The sequence below is a fragment of the Macaca mulatta genome, chromosome 11 (assembly GCF_049350105.2).
Source record: "Macaca mulatta isolate MMU2019108-1 chromosome 11, T2T-MMU8v2.0, whole genome shotgun sequence".
Taxonomy (NCBI): Eukaryota; Metazoa; Chordata; class Mammalia; order Primates; family Cercopithecidae; genus Macaca; species Macaca mulatta.
Window position 1 is genome coordinate 131,887,450 of NC_133416.1, and position 13,461 is coordinate 131,900,910.

The 13,461-nt window shown below is 56.4% G+C and overlaps 1 protein-coding gene across 50 annotated transcripts in view; it reads right to left on the reverse strand.

The window, feature by feature from the left end:
* The window catches only part of NCOR2 (nuclear receptor corepressor 2), a 193,554-nt gene that overhangs the window by 122,069 nt on the left and 58,024 nt on the right, over window positions 1-13,461 (reverse strand). For all 50 annotated transcript variants that reach the window (XM_077955765.1, XM_077955764.1, XM_077955743.1 and 47 more), the window contains 2 exons: window positions 11,260-11,316; window positions 4,024-4,076 (listed from right to left, as the gene is read on the reverse strand). In XM_077955765.1, the coding sequence (XP_077811891.1) occupies window positions 4,024-4,076; window positions 11,260-11,316 (110 nt within the window). The remainder of the gene's footprint in view (window positions 1-4,023; window positions 4,077-11,259; window positions 11,317-13,461) is intronic.

Genomic DNA, 13,461 nt, shown 5'->3' on the forward strand with positions numbered 1-13,461 from the left:
CTGGAGGCCCAGAACAGTGCCTGGCGTGTAGCAGATGCTCAGTAAATATTGGTTGAATGAATGAATGAATGAATGAATGAATGAATGAATGAATGAATGAATGAGTCTGGGTCTCTGTAGATAAAAGAAAGAAGAACCAAAAACCCAGTATGTGCTCTACATGCTGAGCACTGACCTCAGTGAGCACGTATGAAACTGAGCCCTAGGGCAAGTGACTTCCCACAGGGACACACAGCGAGTCAGCCAGCCAGGACGCGCTGCGGTCCCGCTTGAGGCCCGTGTGTTCAGCCACGTGGTGAGACGGGGCCTGCACAGGGCCTCCCTTCCCATGTCCGCACTGGACACGAGACAGTTTCTGCAGTCTAGCAGGAGCAGAGTCACAAAACATCAGAGCCTGCAAGGAGTGCAGGGTGCAGAGGCTGCTGAGGGCAGCTTCCTGGGCACTGCAGATTTCCTGAACATTATGCTCTCTCAGCTTGCATACCTCTCAGTGACAGGGTGCTCACTACCTACCTCAGCAGCTCTTGCAGGGGCCTTCCCATGGTACTCTCACCCCTACCCCCAGGTCCTTTCTCCCTGTGGCCACCAAAGCAAATTTTTAAAACAAAAATCTGATCACATTGCTTCCTGGGATAAACTTCATCACTGAATTCCCTTCCAACAGATAATAAAGCCGGAACTCCTTACCAGCCCTCCGTGACCTGGCCTGTGCCCTCCTCTCCCTCGCCTACCTCCTCGGGCCATGCCAGCCTTCTCTGTGACCCCTGCCAGCTCAAGGAGGCCTTTGCACCTCCTATTCTACCCATCTGGGACACTCCCCGGAGGTCCACACAGCCGGCTGCTGCTCAGCCTCCAAGGGTCCCCTCAACTGTCACTGCCTGCCCTGACCTCCCTGGCTAATATCACCCCCTCATTTTCTCTCCCATCACCCCACTTACCAGAGTAATAGAATTTTTAAAAAATGAATGGACTGCACAATGAAAGTTAATCATAACCGCATTGAAATCTAAAATATAGAAGGGATGATAATTTTAGTAGAAAATATCCAAGAAATTAAAATTCTAAAGACAAATCAGTTCCAATAATTTACACACAAAGGTTGTTCTAACAGAACTCGACTACTTACAGTGTAGGAAATCTTAATTATTTATCTATTTGTTTTATATTATATTATATATATATTTTTTTGAGACACAGTCTTGTTCTGTTGCCCAGGCTAGAATGCAGAGGCATGATCTTGGCTCGCTGCAACCTCCATCTTCCAGGTTCAAGCAATTCTCCTGCCTCAGCCTCCCAAGTAGCTGGGACTACAGGCACACGCCACCACAGCTGGCTAATTTTTGTATTTTTGGTAGAGATGGGGTTTCACCATGTTAGCCAGGGTGGTCTCGAACTCCTGACCTCAAGTTATCTGCCTGCCTCGGCCTTCCAAAGTGCGGGGATTACAGGCATGAGCCACCGCACCCAGCACATCTATTTGTTTTAATTATAAACATGTTTGTTTGTGATTTAGATTTGCAACAAATTCAGTGAGGTGGCTACCTATTTAGTCAAAATGTACTTTAATAGACCACAGCCATTCTCTGACAAAGATTATGGGATGTCAAATACAGCACTGGCTTTAATATGCTTACAGTTTATTCTACTTAGACAAAGATGAAGCAATATCTATTTGCTGGTGTTATCTATATGAGTATCATGCTTCTCTTCTGTTTAGATTCTACAGCTGTCTTTATTACCTGAAATCATCCATATCATTCAGCTTAAAATATCGCTCACTTTAAGTGAAAAAACCTATGTAAAATTGTCAGTATAATAATATGGCTATCAAAAAATATTATGTTAAGAAGAAAAAATCATAACTAGGTATATGAAGGCATAAAGAGCTTAAGATAGTTATGTGGGCATAGTACAGTTATGTGAGCATAGTACTTTAGATTGGCTGGTATTTTCTTTGTCTTTTTTTTTTTTTTAAGAAACAGGGTTTTGCTCTGTTGCCCAGGCTGGAGTACAGTGGTGCAATCACGGCTCACTGCAGCCTTGAACTCCTGGGCTCAGGCGATCCTCCCACCTCAGCCTCCTGAGTATCTGGGACCACAGGCACGTGCCACCACACCCAGCTAATTTCTTTTCAATTTTGCTGTATTTGGCCAGGCTGGTCTCGAACTCCTGGCCCCAGGCAATCCTCCCACCTCAGCCTCCCAAAGCGCTGGGATTATAGGCATGAGCCACTGCACCCAGCTGGATTAGCTGACATTCTCTTGTTTTGTTTACTTAACTCATTCTGGTTCTGTCTCCACTGCCAGACAAATCTTGATGAGGGGTGAGGCCTTTGTTTTATCCAAGGCTGAGTGGCCAAGGCCTAGAACAGGACCTGACACACAGCAGGCTCTCAGTAAGATGGGATGAATGAATGAGGGAATGCCCCAAACAGCCCGGACTCAGTTGAGAACACCCCACCCTCATCCCCTAACCCACCTGTGACGAGGTCCCAAGAACATCCCCCTTGCTTTCAGCACCCCTCCATCTGTGGCTTCCCACCCCAGACAGGGGCCCCAGAACAAGGGAAGTCCCAGGAAGCTGCAGAAGGGACAGGCATAGCCCGGGCAATGAATGAGCCCGCCAGGCCGATGAGGAGCCCAGGCTGCATCTGACATGGGCATTCCATACCAGCCCAGGACCCCTGGCGCAGGACACATGCCCCTTCCTGACACTCTGCAGCCCTTGTTGGCCACTAGCTGAGGATGACCCCCCACCAGCCACGCTGGTGAAGTATCTTTGTCAGGTGCTCCTGAATCCCAGAAGGCCAAGGGCCTCAACTAGCAAGGAGAGATTTTCTAGGCTGCTGCAACAATGATGCTGCAAGAGGGTGGCCAAGTTGATCACCTGAGGTTGGACCAGTCCTGCAACTCTGGAAACTACAACAGCAACGATCTCCCTGTCAACTAGTCCAGCACCAGCAGATGCGTGAAAACACTAGGAGGTTTGCATGCTTTCAGGAACGAGGAGCTCACCACCGCATATACACTCTGTAGTTCCATCCCAGGAACGCTTGAACAGTCGGACCAGGCTGAACTACCCACTGAATCAGCTAAATGCCTCCCTTTGCAGCCACACTCAAATGCATGTACCCTCTAACCATGACAAACCTCGAACATTCAACAGCTATGATCCTGAAGAGTCTCGCCTCCAACCTGCCAGCACATGTTCCTCAAGGGGCAAGATCTGCAGCCCCTTTTACCTTTTGGGTTCCTGGGCACGAACATGAGATAACATGCCCTCCTCAGCCCAGCAATCTATGCTCCTGTTAATGCATCCCAAGAAAAACCCAGCCTCCTTCCAGCTGCCACACCTTCAACGCCTTGTACCTCGCTTGAAGATACAATGCTACCAGCCTCCAGCACTGCCCCGCCCAGCGGCATGTGGCACTTAATTGACATTTTCTTCTCTCGCAGCCTCAGTCTGGGAAAAGGCCCCCATCATTAGAATACATCACATTGGCCACCTCCAAAGCCTCGGGGCCTGGATGAGTGCTCTGATCTGCCCCATAGTGGGCTGTGCCAGAGGGGCCTCGCTGTGCAGATGCCAGGTGACTCCCAAACATGCTTATGCCAGAGCCCAAAACACCAGGCCCCGCCTGCACTGAGGCCACTCCCCATCTCCCTGAGCCGGCTGCCCTCTGCCCGCAACAGCTCCCTCCTGCTCGAACAGGGTGCACATGTACACAGACTGGGACCTCTGACCTCCGTCTCTCCAGACCCACCTGTACACCAGCAGCTCCCTCGCCCACCCTCCCAAATCCAGGCCTGTCTCCCGAAACCTCAGGGGGACACTCTCTCTGCTCCCCGTCCCCACCCCAGGTGCCACCTAGGACTGTCTCCTGTCCCCTCCAGGAGCACCTGGCCCTGGCTGGGAGCCCCTGATGGGAACAGAGAGCCCACGTCCCACATCCCATGCAGGCCGCTGAGAGCCTGTTTGCCCACCCCGCCCCCGTGGTCTGCACGGCTACCCACAAGCACTCACATTTTGATGTTCTCATGATACTGCCGGGTGTCGGAGGGCTGGTTGTACAATGGCTGCAAAGGGAGAGAGAGAAGCGCGTCAGAGCCCGGCTGGCCACTGGCCACTGCAGAGCCCACCGGCAGGAGCCCCAGGCCTGGCACAGAGGAGCTGTCCTCTGGGTGAGGGCTCAGCCATGGGCAGGCATGAAACGGAACACAGGGACCCAGCACGCAGCCCCAGCCAGGAACAGGCTGAAACTGGTTCCTCCAGGACAGCTGTGGGTACGGTGACCGCCCCCACCAAGGTCGTCATAGCTGCTCTGCGGGGCATTCAGCAGTGCTGGCCTGAAAGGGGCCACAGCCCAGAGCACACCAGGACAAACCCACACACACCCCAGAGGTTGGCCCTGGCCACCGAACTTGGAAAGCCGCTTGGTTTCCCAGCTCACCATGGAAATGTGCGTCCCAACGCTGCAAGATACCACTCCACCCCCACTGACGAGCAAAGACAAAAACGTTGAATAATGCCAAGTGTTGGTGAGGTCTGCGGTGACAGGAAGCCTGGCACATAGCTGGTGGGAGCATGGTGTATGGGCACACGTCCCCCAGAGAGAGAGACAGTAGCCACTGCCTGGTGACGAACACTGACGCCCCCGCCTCCGACCCCCGTGCTCCTGCAGATGCCTACTGTGCTCTGCCAGGAGACGGGCGCTAGGACGTTGCTACAGCGCTGCTCACAGCGGCCCACGAGAAGCAAGCTAGCCGTCCGCCACCAGAAGAGCAGCTAAGGAGATCAGGGATCAGCTACACCACAAATCCCACACAGCAGTGAGAAAGGGACACAGGGCCCACAGGTAGCAAGCACAGAGCTTCAAAGAGCGCACGAGGAGACGCAGAAAGCACTGCAGCGTCTGTGATGGGGGCAGGGACCCAGACAGCTGCCACATGTCCCCTCCCAAATGGAAGAACCTTGCTTAGCAACCAAGGGCACAGCCTGGGTTCAAGTCCAGGTTCTGATGCTTTCTAGCTGGGTCTCCATCTGTGCCTCCGTTTCTCCTCATCTATAAAATGGGGTTAAACTCATAGGGTTTTGCGAAGATCAAACGAGACAGTGCATGCTAAGCTCTGAGGCTGGCACCTGCAGGCTGAAGTGCCCAGAGGTGCCAGTCGCATTGTCGCCATCAGAGAGCAGTGACTGTGTTAATGGCACCCACCTTTCACGCCTCCCTGTAACCACCCATGACCTTGCTGTGGCCAGTGGAACCAGTGCACCCTCAGCAAAAGCAGAGGCTTGACGATGAGAGTTCACATTTCTGCTGTTTCTGTCAAGAGAACGAGCCTAGCCTGGCCTGCAGGAAGCGGGCAGAGAGGCAAAGAGCAGAGTGGTGCCACCCAGCCTGGGCTGAGCTACAGCACTGGCCCACCGACTCCCTTGCTGGCCACGGAGGTACAAGAGCTGAGTCCGCACCAGCAGAAATGCTCAGCTGCCTTCCAGACTGGTAAGAAACAGTAAACAGTTGCTGCTTCAAGCCTCTAAATGTGGGCTGCTTTGTTCCCCAGCAGAAGCCATGTAACCGCACTGCATAACCGATACACTCACCCCCACTGTACAGACAGGAAAACTGAGTCCTTAAGAGCTTTCAACATTTGCCCACAGCTGGTAAGAGATGAGCCTGAATGACAGCCCATCTCTCAGCTCCAGCACTGGAGGAAGGAGTATGCTCTCCTCTCTGCCTGAGCCTCTGTGTGTGTGTGTCTGTCTGTCTGTCTCCCTCTCTTCCTATCCCTCTCCCTCACCTACACACACAGCAGGAGCCTCCCAGGGTGGCCATGGGTGACTATGGTGGGAAGATCAGGTACAGAGTATGAGTGATCAGGTGGAACGGGGTAAGGATGGAGACGTGGAGTCCTGCAGCCTCGGGGCAGGGCTGCAGCAACAGAAGGGACACACAAGTCTCTTCCCTGGGGATAGAGCTGAACACACCTCCTGATGACGCCAGCACAGGGGGCCACCCAGATCCCCGCCCACCCATCCCCAGAGAAGGGCCTCTGCAGCTCTGCAGAGCCTCACAGACAGTCTTGGCTGGTGACAATGTCGCCTTTCTCCCTGTAGCCCCAGATCCCCTGCTAGGGAATTCACCACTGGACTCGGGCAATTCCAGGGTCCTGCTCAGCTACTCTCCTGGGGACAGAGATGTCATCCTGCAGCTGACATGAGCCATTTCTCCCCATGCCAGGTCAGGCTCCCCTCCCAAGGTTCTCAGCCCTGAACAAAGGGCAGTTTCCCCACCCCGACCCTGGAGGTTTGAACAAGACGAAGAAGCGAGCAGAGGAACAAGAGAGTCCATGGTCAGACTCACTGCAGAACTTTCCAGTGGAAAGAAGGGGTACGGTGCAGCATCCCTGCAGAGGGTGCGAGTCCTTGTCTCAGGAATGGCAAGGGGCCCTATCAAGATACCCACGCTGTAACCCAGGGCAACGCGTTGGCTCCTTTCTGTTCCCCACATGCCGATCAAATGCCGGCCAGGTGCAAGGGGACATCACTTAAAGGTTCGGGTTTTGGAAACAGGCCCCAGTTTAAATGGTGGCTCCTCCCTCACTAGCTGTGAGCTTGGACAAGTGCCCTCAACACTCCGGCCTCAGTTTCCTCATCTGGAACATGAGTGCAGAACAAAGAGGACCTACTTCACGGAAATTTTGGATAGCCCAGAAAATTTCAGACTTGGTGAAATTTAGTGTTTGTCTTGTTTTGGTTTTAAAGATAGCAAACAGCCGAAGGGGGCCAGAAGGGGACTGGAAGCCCACCGCACACGACCCTGGGAGGGAGTGGTGGGCAGAGGGGACAGTGCTTCTGCGGCACAGGGCGGGAGCAGAAACACAGGACAGGCTCCCGGGGGCAGCAGGAGCCCGGTCAGCCTCCAACCCACCGAAGCCACAGGGGAGGGAGGCCACTTCCACTTGGTGGCCGCCTCCTCTGCCCCGTAGACAGGGACACAGCCCCTGCTTCTCAAGGCGGCCATCGGTGAGCGGCCCGCAAGGCGAAGGCCCCGAAGGACTGAGGATACTGCGTGCTGCCGCTTCTAAACAGGGGCTGCCCCCTGGGAGGCACTCACCAGTCACTCCCCGAGGCCACTGAACCCCAGGAGCCCAGGGGAGGCTCTGGGCCCAGAGCTGCTCGAATGCTGTGTGTCGCCATGGCAACAGGCTGAGGCCAGCCATCTTGGAAAGCCCAGAAGGGGGTTGGGGGAGGGAGGGACAGTGACATGTCCCGGCAGATGCATTGCTGAGGGGACACAGGGCCCGAGGGGACTCCCCAGCACCCCCCTCACCCTCTGCAGAGGGGGCTGCACAAAGGCCTGGCGGCTCCCCAGCCCAGGCTAGGCGGGGTCCCCACGTGGGGCCATGAGACACCTCCACAGCCACAGGCTGGGGGCATGGCTGGCCCCTGTCCCTCACCCCCAGGCCTTATCCTCCCGGGAGAAATGACCCCTGGGGGGACACATGCCAGTGAGGACATCAAGGCCCAGATGAGTGTGGAGCCTGGGGTGGCACCCAGGAGGCCCCAGGGTCTAGCTCTCTCTTGCTCAGCCTCCGTCTCCTCTAAAATGAGAGGCGCAGCCACTCAGAGGGCAGAAAGAGGGCAAAGGGGAGCAGGTGCCAGACGCAGGGCTTAGGCAAAGATGAGGCACAGTGGTGACTAAGAAAGCCAGCAGGGGCCAGGGAGGAGGCGGCCCCCCTTGGGCTTTGAGCCAGGCAGCAGGGCCACCAGGAAGAGCCACAGTCCCAGGCGGCCTGAGCTGGCAATAAATGAAGCGTCAGCCCCAGCCCTCAACCCGCTGGTGACACCAGCTTCTTAAAATAACGCCTTGGAACAGGAAGGAAGCAATGACTCAAAGCGGCAGAGAGGTCGGGGCTGCCGGGCGCGCCCTCCACCACCGCGCCTGCTCCCAGCCTGGCCCGGGCCCCACAGCTGGGCGGGAGGGGCCGTGCCCCACCATCTCAGAGCCCTAGACCCCTGGTTAGCACCTCTGCTGCTATTTTCATCCTTTCCAATGCAAATTCCTCCAGGGGGGCCACAGGGATCCATCCCTGCCGAGGGGAGGGGCGTTGGAACTGCAGCTTCTGATGGAAGACACCCTGGGAACTAGACTCTGTGACCACAGCCCCTGGGTCCTCAGGCCGTCCCTGGTCCGGGCTTCTGACACCTAGGTGGTAGACAGGCCCCTGCAGAGGGTGTACCACGGAGCTGCCTCTGCTTGGAGGATGCCTGTGGCCACTCGGGCCTGGCAGATCTGTGCAGAACTGGCCAGCCGCTCCCCCCGGGGCTCAGCACACCTCCCCACCTCATCTCTTGCTGTGTGGCCCGGCGCAAGGCACTCCCCTCGCTGAGCCTCATCCAGAAAATGGGATGGCAACAGCTCTGCGAGGCACCCTCCCTTTCCCCACTGACTGGCACCAAGCCAGGGGCCTTCAAGAGTCCAGACACTAGACCTTGGCCTCCTGTGCCATCAGCCCTTTGGAAGCCTCTGCTCTGAGATCCCCAAGCGGGAGACAACCCCATCTCCTTGTCTCCAAAGAACCAGAGAAGACTCACTGTGGGGCCGCTGGTTCCAAAGCTTCTGACACCAGCGCTGCCCACCCCCATCCGCCCACAGACTCCCACGGACAGGGGCTTCCTCGCCGGTGTTCCTCAGGCCCTAAGACATGGGGGCCTCCAGGCCCTTTCCCCTAGGAAGCCCCCAGGGACCAATCAGGAAAGGGGAGCGGGAGGACCTGGAAGTCTGGAAATGGTTGGGAACTTCATCCAACCCTGCCATCCCCATTTGGCAAAAAAGGAGAAACCGAGGCAAGAGGCAGCTTACTGGTGGGGATGTAAAATGGTACGGCCACTTTGGAAAACAGCTGGACAGTTCCTCAAGGGGCTAAACATAGGGTTAACAGAGGATCTAGCAATTCCACGCCTAGGTACACACCCAGGAGAAATGAAGACGTACGTTCACATGGAAACGGCACACTAATGTTCACAGCAACTTTATTCACAATACCCCAAATATGCAAACAATCTCATGTCCACCAACTGATGAGTGGGTAAACAACACGTGACCTGCCCCTACAGTGAAAACATGATTCAGCCACAAAAAGGAATGAAGGACCAACCCACGCTCAACACAGATGAACCTCGAAAACATGATGCTGAAGGAGAGAAACCAGACACAAAGGACCACATATTGCAAGATTCCATTTATAGGAAATGTCCAGAATAGGCAAATCCATAGAGACAGAAGGGTTTCTTTTTGAGATGATGGAATGTTCTAAAATTGACCGTGGTGACAGTTGCACACATCTGTGAATACACTAAAACCCACTGAATTGTATGCTTTAAATGGGTGAATGGCATGCGTGCGAACTGTACTTCAATAAAGCTGTTTACAAAACAGAAAAACAAGCAAGCAGCAGCTGCTGGAAACTTCCCCAGAAATCACTTCCACGGTGAGAAGCACGACCCCAGGCCAGAGCTCGTCACCAGGTCGCCCAGGCCCAAGGATGTACCTGGAGGGGGCAGAGCCCTGAGGGGATGGGGGAGCCCGGCGAGGTGTCTGAGTCCAGCCAGGTGGGTGGCTGGGCCCTGCTTCTGAGCTGGAGGAGCCCTTGCCATCTCCTCCCTGCTTCTGCCTTCTGAGCGGGCCTGGGAGCCTGGGGCTTGCAGTTCCTGAGTGGCCTCAACAGACAGACCCCAGGCTTCGGGGAGCTCTCACTGTGCAAAACTGAGCGGCCTGCAGAAACTTCACGCGGAGTAGCTCATCACCAAATTGTTCACAACTACTGAGCGCTTCGTAGGGGCCAGGAGCTGCACTAGGTGAGCCTTTAACGGGCATCACTGCCTTTAACCCTGGGAAGACCCTGGAAGGAGGCCCCAGAGTGTCTGCCTGTCCGAGATGAGAGAGCACTGTGGTACTGGGAGGTCAGCCCCTTTCCTAAGGCCACTTGGCAAACACGCAGTGGAGTTGAGTTTAGATGGAAGCTCTGAAGGTGTCAGACTCATTTCGTTTATGAGGCAGGGTCTCACTCTACTGCCCAGGCTAGAGTGCAGTGGTGTGATCATAGCTCACTGTAGCCTTGAACTCCTGGGCTCAAGCCATCCTCCTGCCTCAGCCTCCCAAGTAGCTGGGACGACAGGCGTGCATCACCACACCTGGTGAATTTTTTAATTTTTTGCAGAGACAAGATCTTGCTATTTTGCCCAGGGTGATCTCAAATTCCTGGCTTCATGCAATCCTCCTGCCTTGGCCTCCCATAGTGCTGGGATTACAGGTGTGAGCCACTACACATGGCCGAAAGCGTAAGACTTTACCTGCACCCTGGGCGCACTCACACGCACACCCTAGCCCACCATGCACACAGACTCTCCCTCATCTGGCACACATGTGGGTAGCAGTATGCCTTCAGTGCCCACCACGGCCATCCATGCTGACCAGCTCAGTGCGCACACACGGCTGTGGGGCAGGCAGGGGCTGTGGCCCGTTCTCTGCGAGCTAGGGCTTCTGCATCCACCCATCCTCAGCCCAGGGACTCCAGGAGGCTTGGGGCTTGCTTTCCAGCTCTGCTGCTGACATGGCGTCTTTCCACAGCAAAAGGACACTAGTGACAGCCATCATCACCATCATCATCATCATCATCATCATCATAGCTAATGCCGAACACTTACTGTCTGCAAGGCAGGCGCCACACCTGATGTTGGACAAACATTAACACAGCTCCTCCTCACTGTAACCCAGTGGAATAGGTGCTGTTAGGATTCCCATTTTACAGATGAGGAAGCTGAAGCACGGAGAGTGTAACAAACCCGCTCAAGGTCACACCACCATGAAGCAGCGCACCTGGGAGTGGACCGAGATCGCGTGACCCAGAGAACCGGCTCTCCGCGCTCAGCTGGAGCAAACGCGCTGGTCTACAGGTGTGTGACTCTCCTCACAGCCCGAGTGGCCGGGCTTCACGGTGTGCACAGGAGTGCGCAGGTGGCCCCACAGGCACTTGCTGCCAAGACTCCCCACCCCCACTCAGCCCAGCCAGGCCCGCCCACCCGCTATCTGCCATCCTCTCATCAGGAAGGTGGGTTTCCTGCCTCCTCCGCGGACGCCGCCTGGGCAGCGCTTGGCAATAGATGACTTCCTCCTCCACCGCACCCTCCCGCCTCCCTGCCCACCTCTCCAGCCACCCCCGCCCTCCCCGGAGCCCCCGACCCTGTACCCCAGCTCACCAGCTCCACCTGGGGCCCCAGGCCTTCCAGAATCCGATGTGCAGCTTCGGCCTTCTTCTGCAGGGTGATGGCGAAGAGGAGGAATTTTTTAAAAAAACAAAAAAACACAGATTATAAATAGAGGCTTCCCGGAGCAGCGGGCACCTGCCCAGCCCAGTCCAGCATGCTGATCCTCAGTACGGGGGAGGGAGGCCTGGGGCCCTCTCCAGGCCCTCCCCTGGCTGGAAAAAAACACAGAGGGGCCTCAATACCCCCACAGCGGCCCCAGCAAGCCCGCCAAGTTTCGATTTTAGCAAATGCGCCAGGTCCACCGAAGCCTGCTCCCCGGCAGGCGCGCAGGCCTCGCTCCCCCAGGGCCCGGCGATGTGGGCACCGCTCCCCGCCAGCCCAGCCGACACTGCCAGCCCTGAGATGCCTTCCCTCGCCCTGGAAGCTGGTTGGGTTGTCTACAATTACCTCAGAGCTAGTGCAGCCAGCGAGGGAAGGAGGAGGAGGAGGAGGAGGAGGAGGGAGGGTGAGATAGAGGCGCTCAGAGATACCCTTTCTAGGATTCTTGTGTTTCACAATCATGTGATTATTTCTGGGCTGCCCTGGGGCCTCCCCGCCTCCTCCCCACTCACAAGTGGGGACTTATTAGGAAAACAGGAACATGTGGTGCAGGGCTCGGCGGCCGCTCCGTCAATAGGCTGGACCTCTGGGCCCCCACCCCGGCCCTCGGCGTGAAGGCAGACGTTGTGCCTCGGCCAGGCCCGCCAGCCCCTAGCCTGGGACCACCAGGGTCCGCTCAGAGGAGGCCTGGAGGATGGCCCAGGCCAGCCAGGTACAGGGAGGTGGGGGGTGGAGGGGCTCCTGAAGGTGGCTTCCTGGGGCTTGTGACGGAGGGCAGGGGCAGAATTTGGGTGGGTTTGGGCGCCCCCTGCACAAGGCTAAACTGCGTGTGTGCTGGCAAATGGGTGTTCACGGGCTGGCACGTGGGCGAGCCCCTGCTGTGACTCAGCTGCACTGGGGCAGCCACCCAGTATTTGGCAATGACTAGGCAGACAGGCCCCAGAAGTCACCATCACCATACTGAAACTGTCCCCAGTGACCCCAAACCCAGATTGGCCAAAAGTAGGTGACCCCGAGTCCTGGGAAACGTGGCTGCCAACAAAAACTTGACGCAGCCTTTGCCAAGATCTCCTCGCAGGGCGGAGGGGCCCAGGCTCCCCAGCTGCAGCAAAGAGGGGAGGGCATGGCGGGTCAGCATCACTCCCACTCCCCAGCCCTCGGAGAAAGACCTATGTAGGTGGGCTCAAGCCGGAACCTAGAGCTGCCTCTGCCTAGAGCCCAGGGCCTGGACCACCAAGAGCAGAGCTATGCTCTCGGCCACCTTCACGCTGAGCCGAAACCCCGAGACCTGCAGCCTCAAGGTGCGGCTGGGGGCTGGAACAGCAGGGGAGAACTATTACAGCAGTGATCAGTTCCCCAAGCACCTGCCATGAGCCGACCGTCAGGCACACGCTGTGTTCTTAACATTTCAATCACGCATAAGCACCACGGGAGGCACACGCAGGAGTAGCCCCATTTCACAGATGGTGAAACTGAGGCACAGAAACAAAACACAGGGAAGAAGCCCTTCTTACGACCTCCGGGATCCACGGACAGAGGAAGCCAAGGGCCAGGTCCCACGCAGGGCCACCCCTCGGCTTGGGACTAGTATTTCCGGTGGATGGGGGGAGACATCACCCTGAGAGTCACTGTCCCAGCCACACCCTCGAAGCAGGAAAGAGTCTGCCCTGGGGTACTGAGGATGGGAGAACCCCTGAGCCAGGGAAGGACTGGGTATGGGGTGGCATGGGGGCAGGGCAGCTTCCAAACGCTGGGACCGGTGGAGAGACAGGGAATGAATGAGACCTGGCGCCTGCCTGGAATAAACCCAAACAACAGCTGTTGGTTAAGAGCAGTGACAGCAGATTAGTATGCTCAGGCGGAGAAAGGTATGTATGAAAGTGTCTTGACTCAGCCTCCCCTCCCCAGAGAGGCCTTCCCTGACCCCCCACAGCAGGGTGGCCCACCTCCCTCGACCACTGTTTTCCCCACCTGGCTGTCTTCACAGCACATGTGGTCAGGGGTAAGGGTCTGCAGCCCACTGTTTATCCTACTGGCCATGTCCCCCTGATGAGGACTCTATGAAGAGCAAGGCACCTGCTCTGTTCTCTGCTG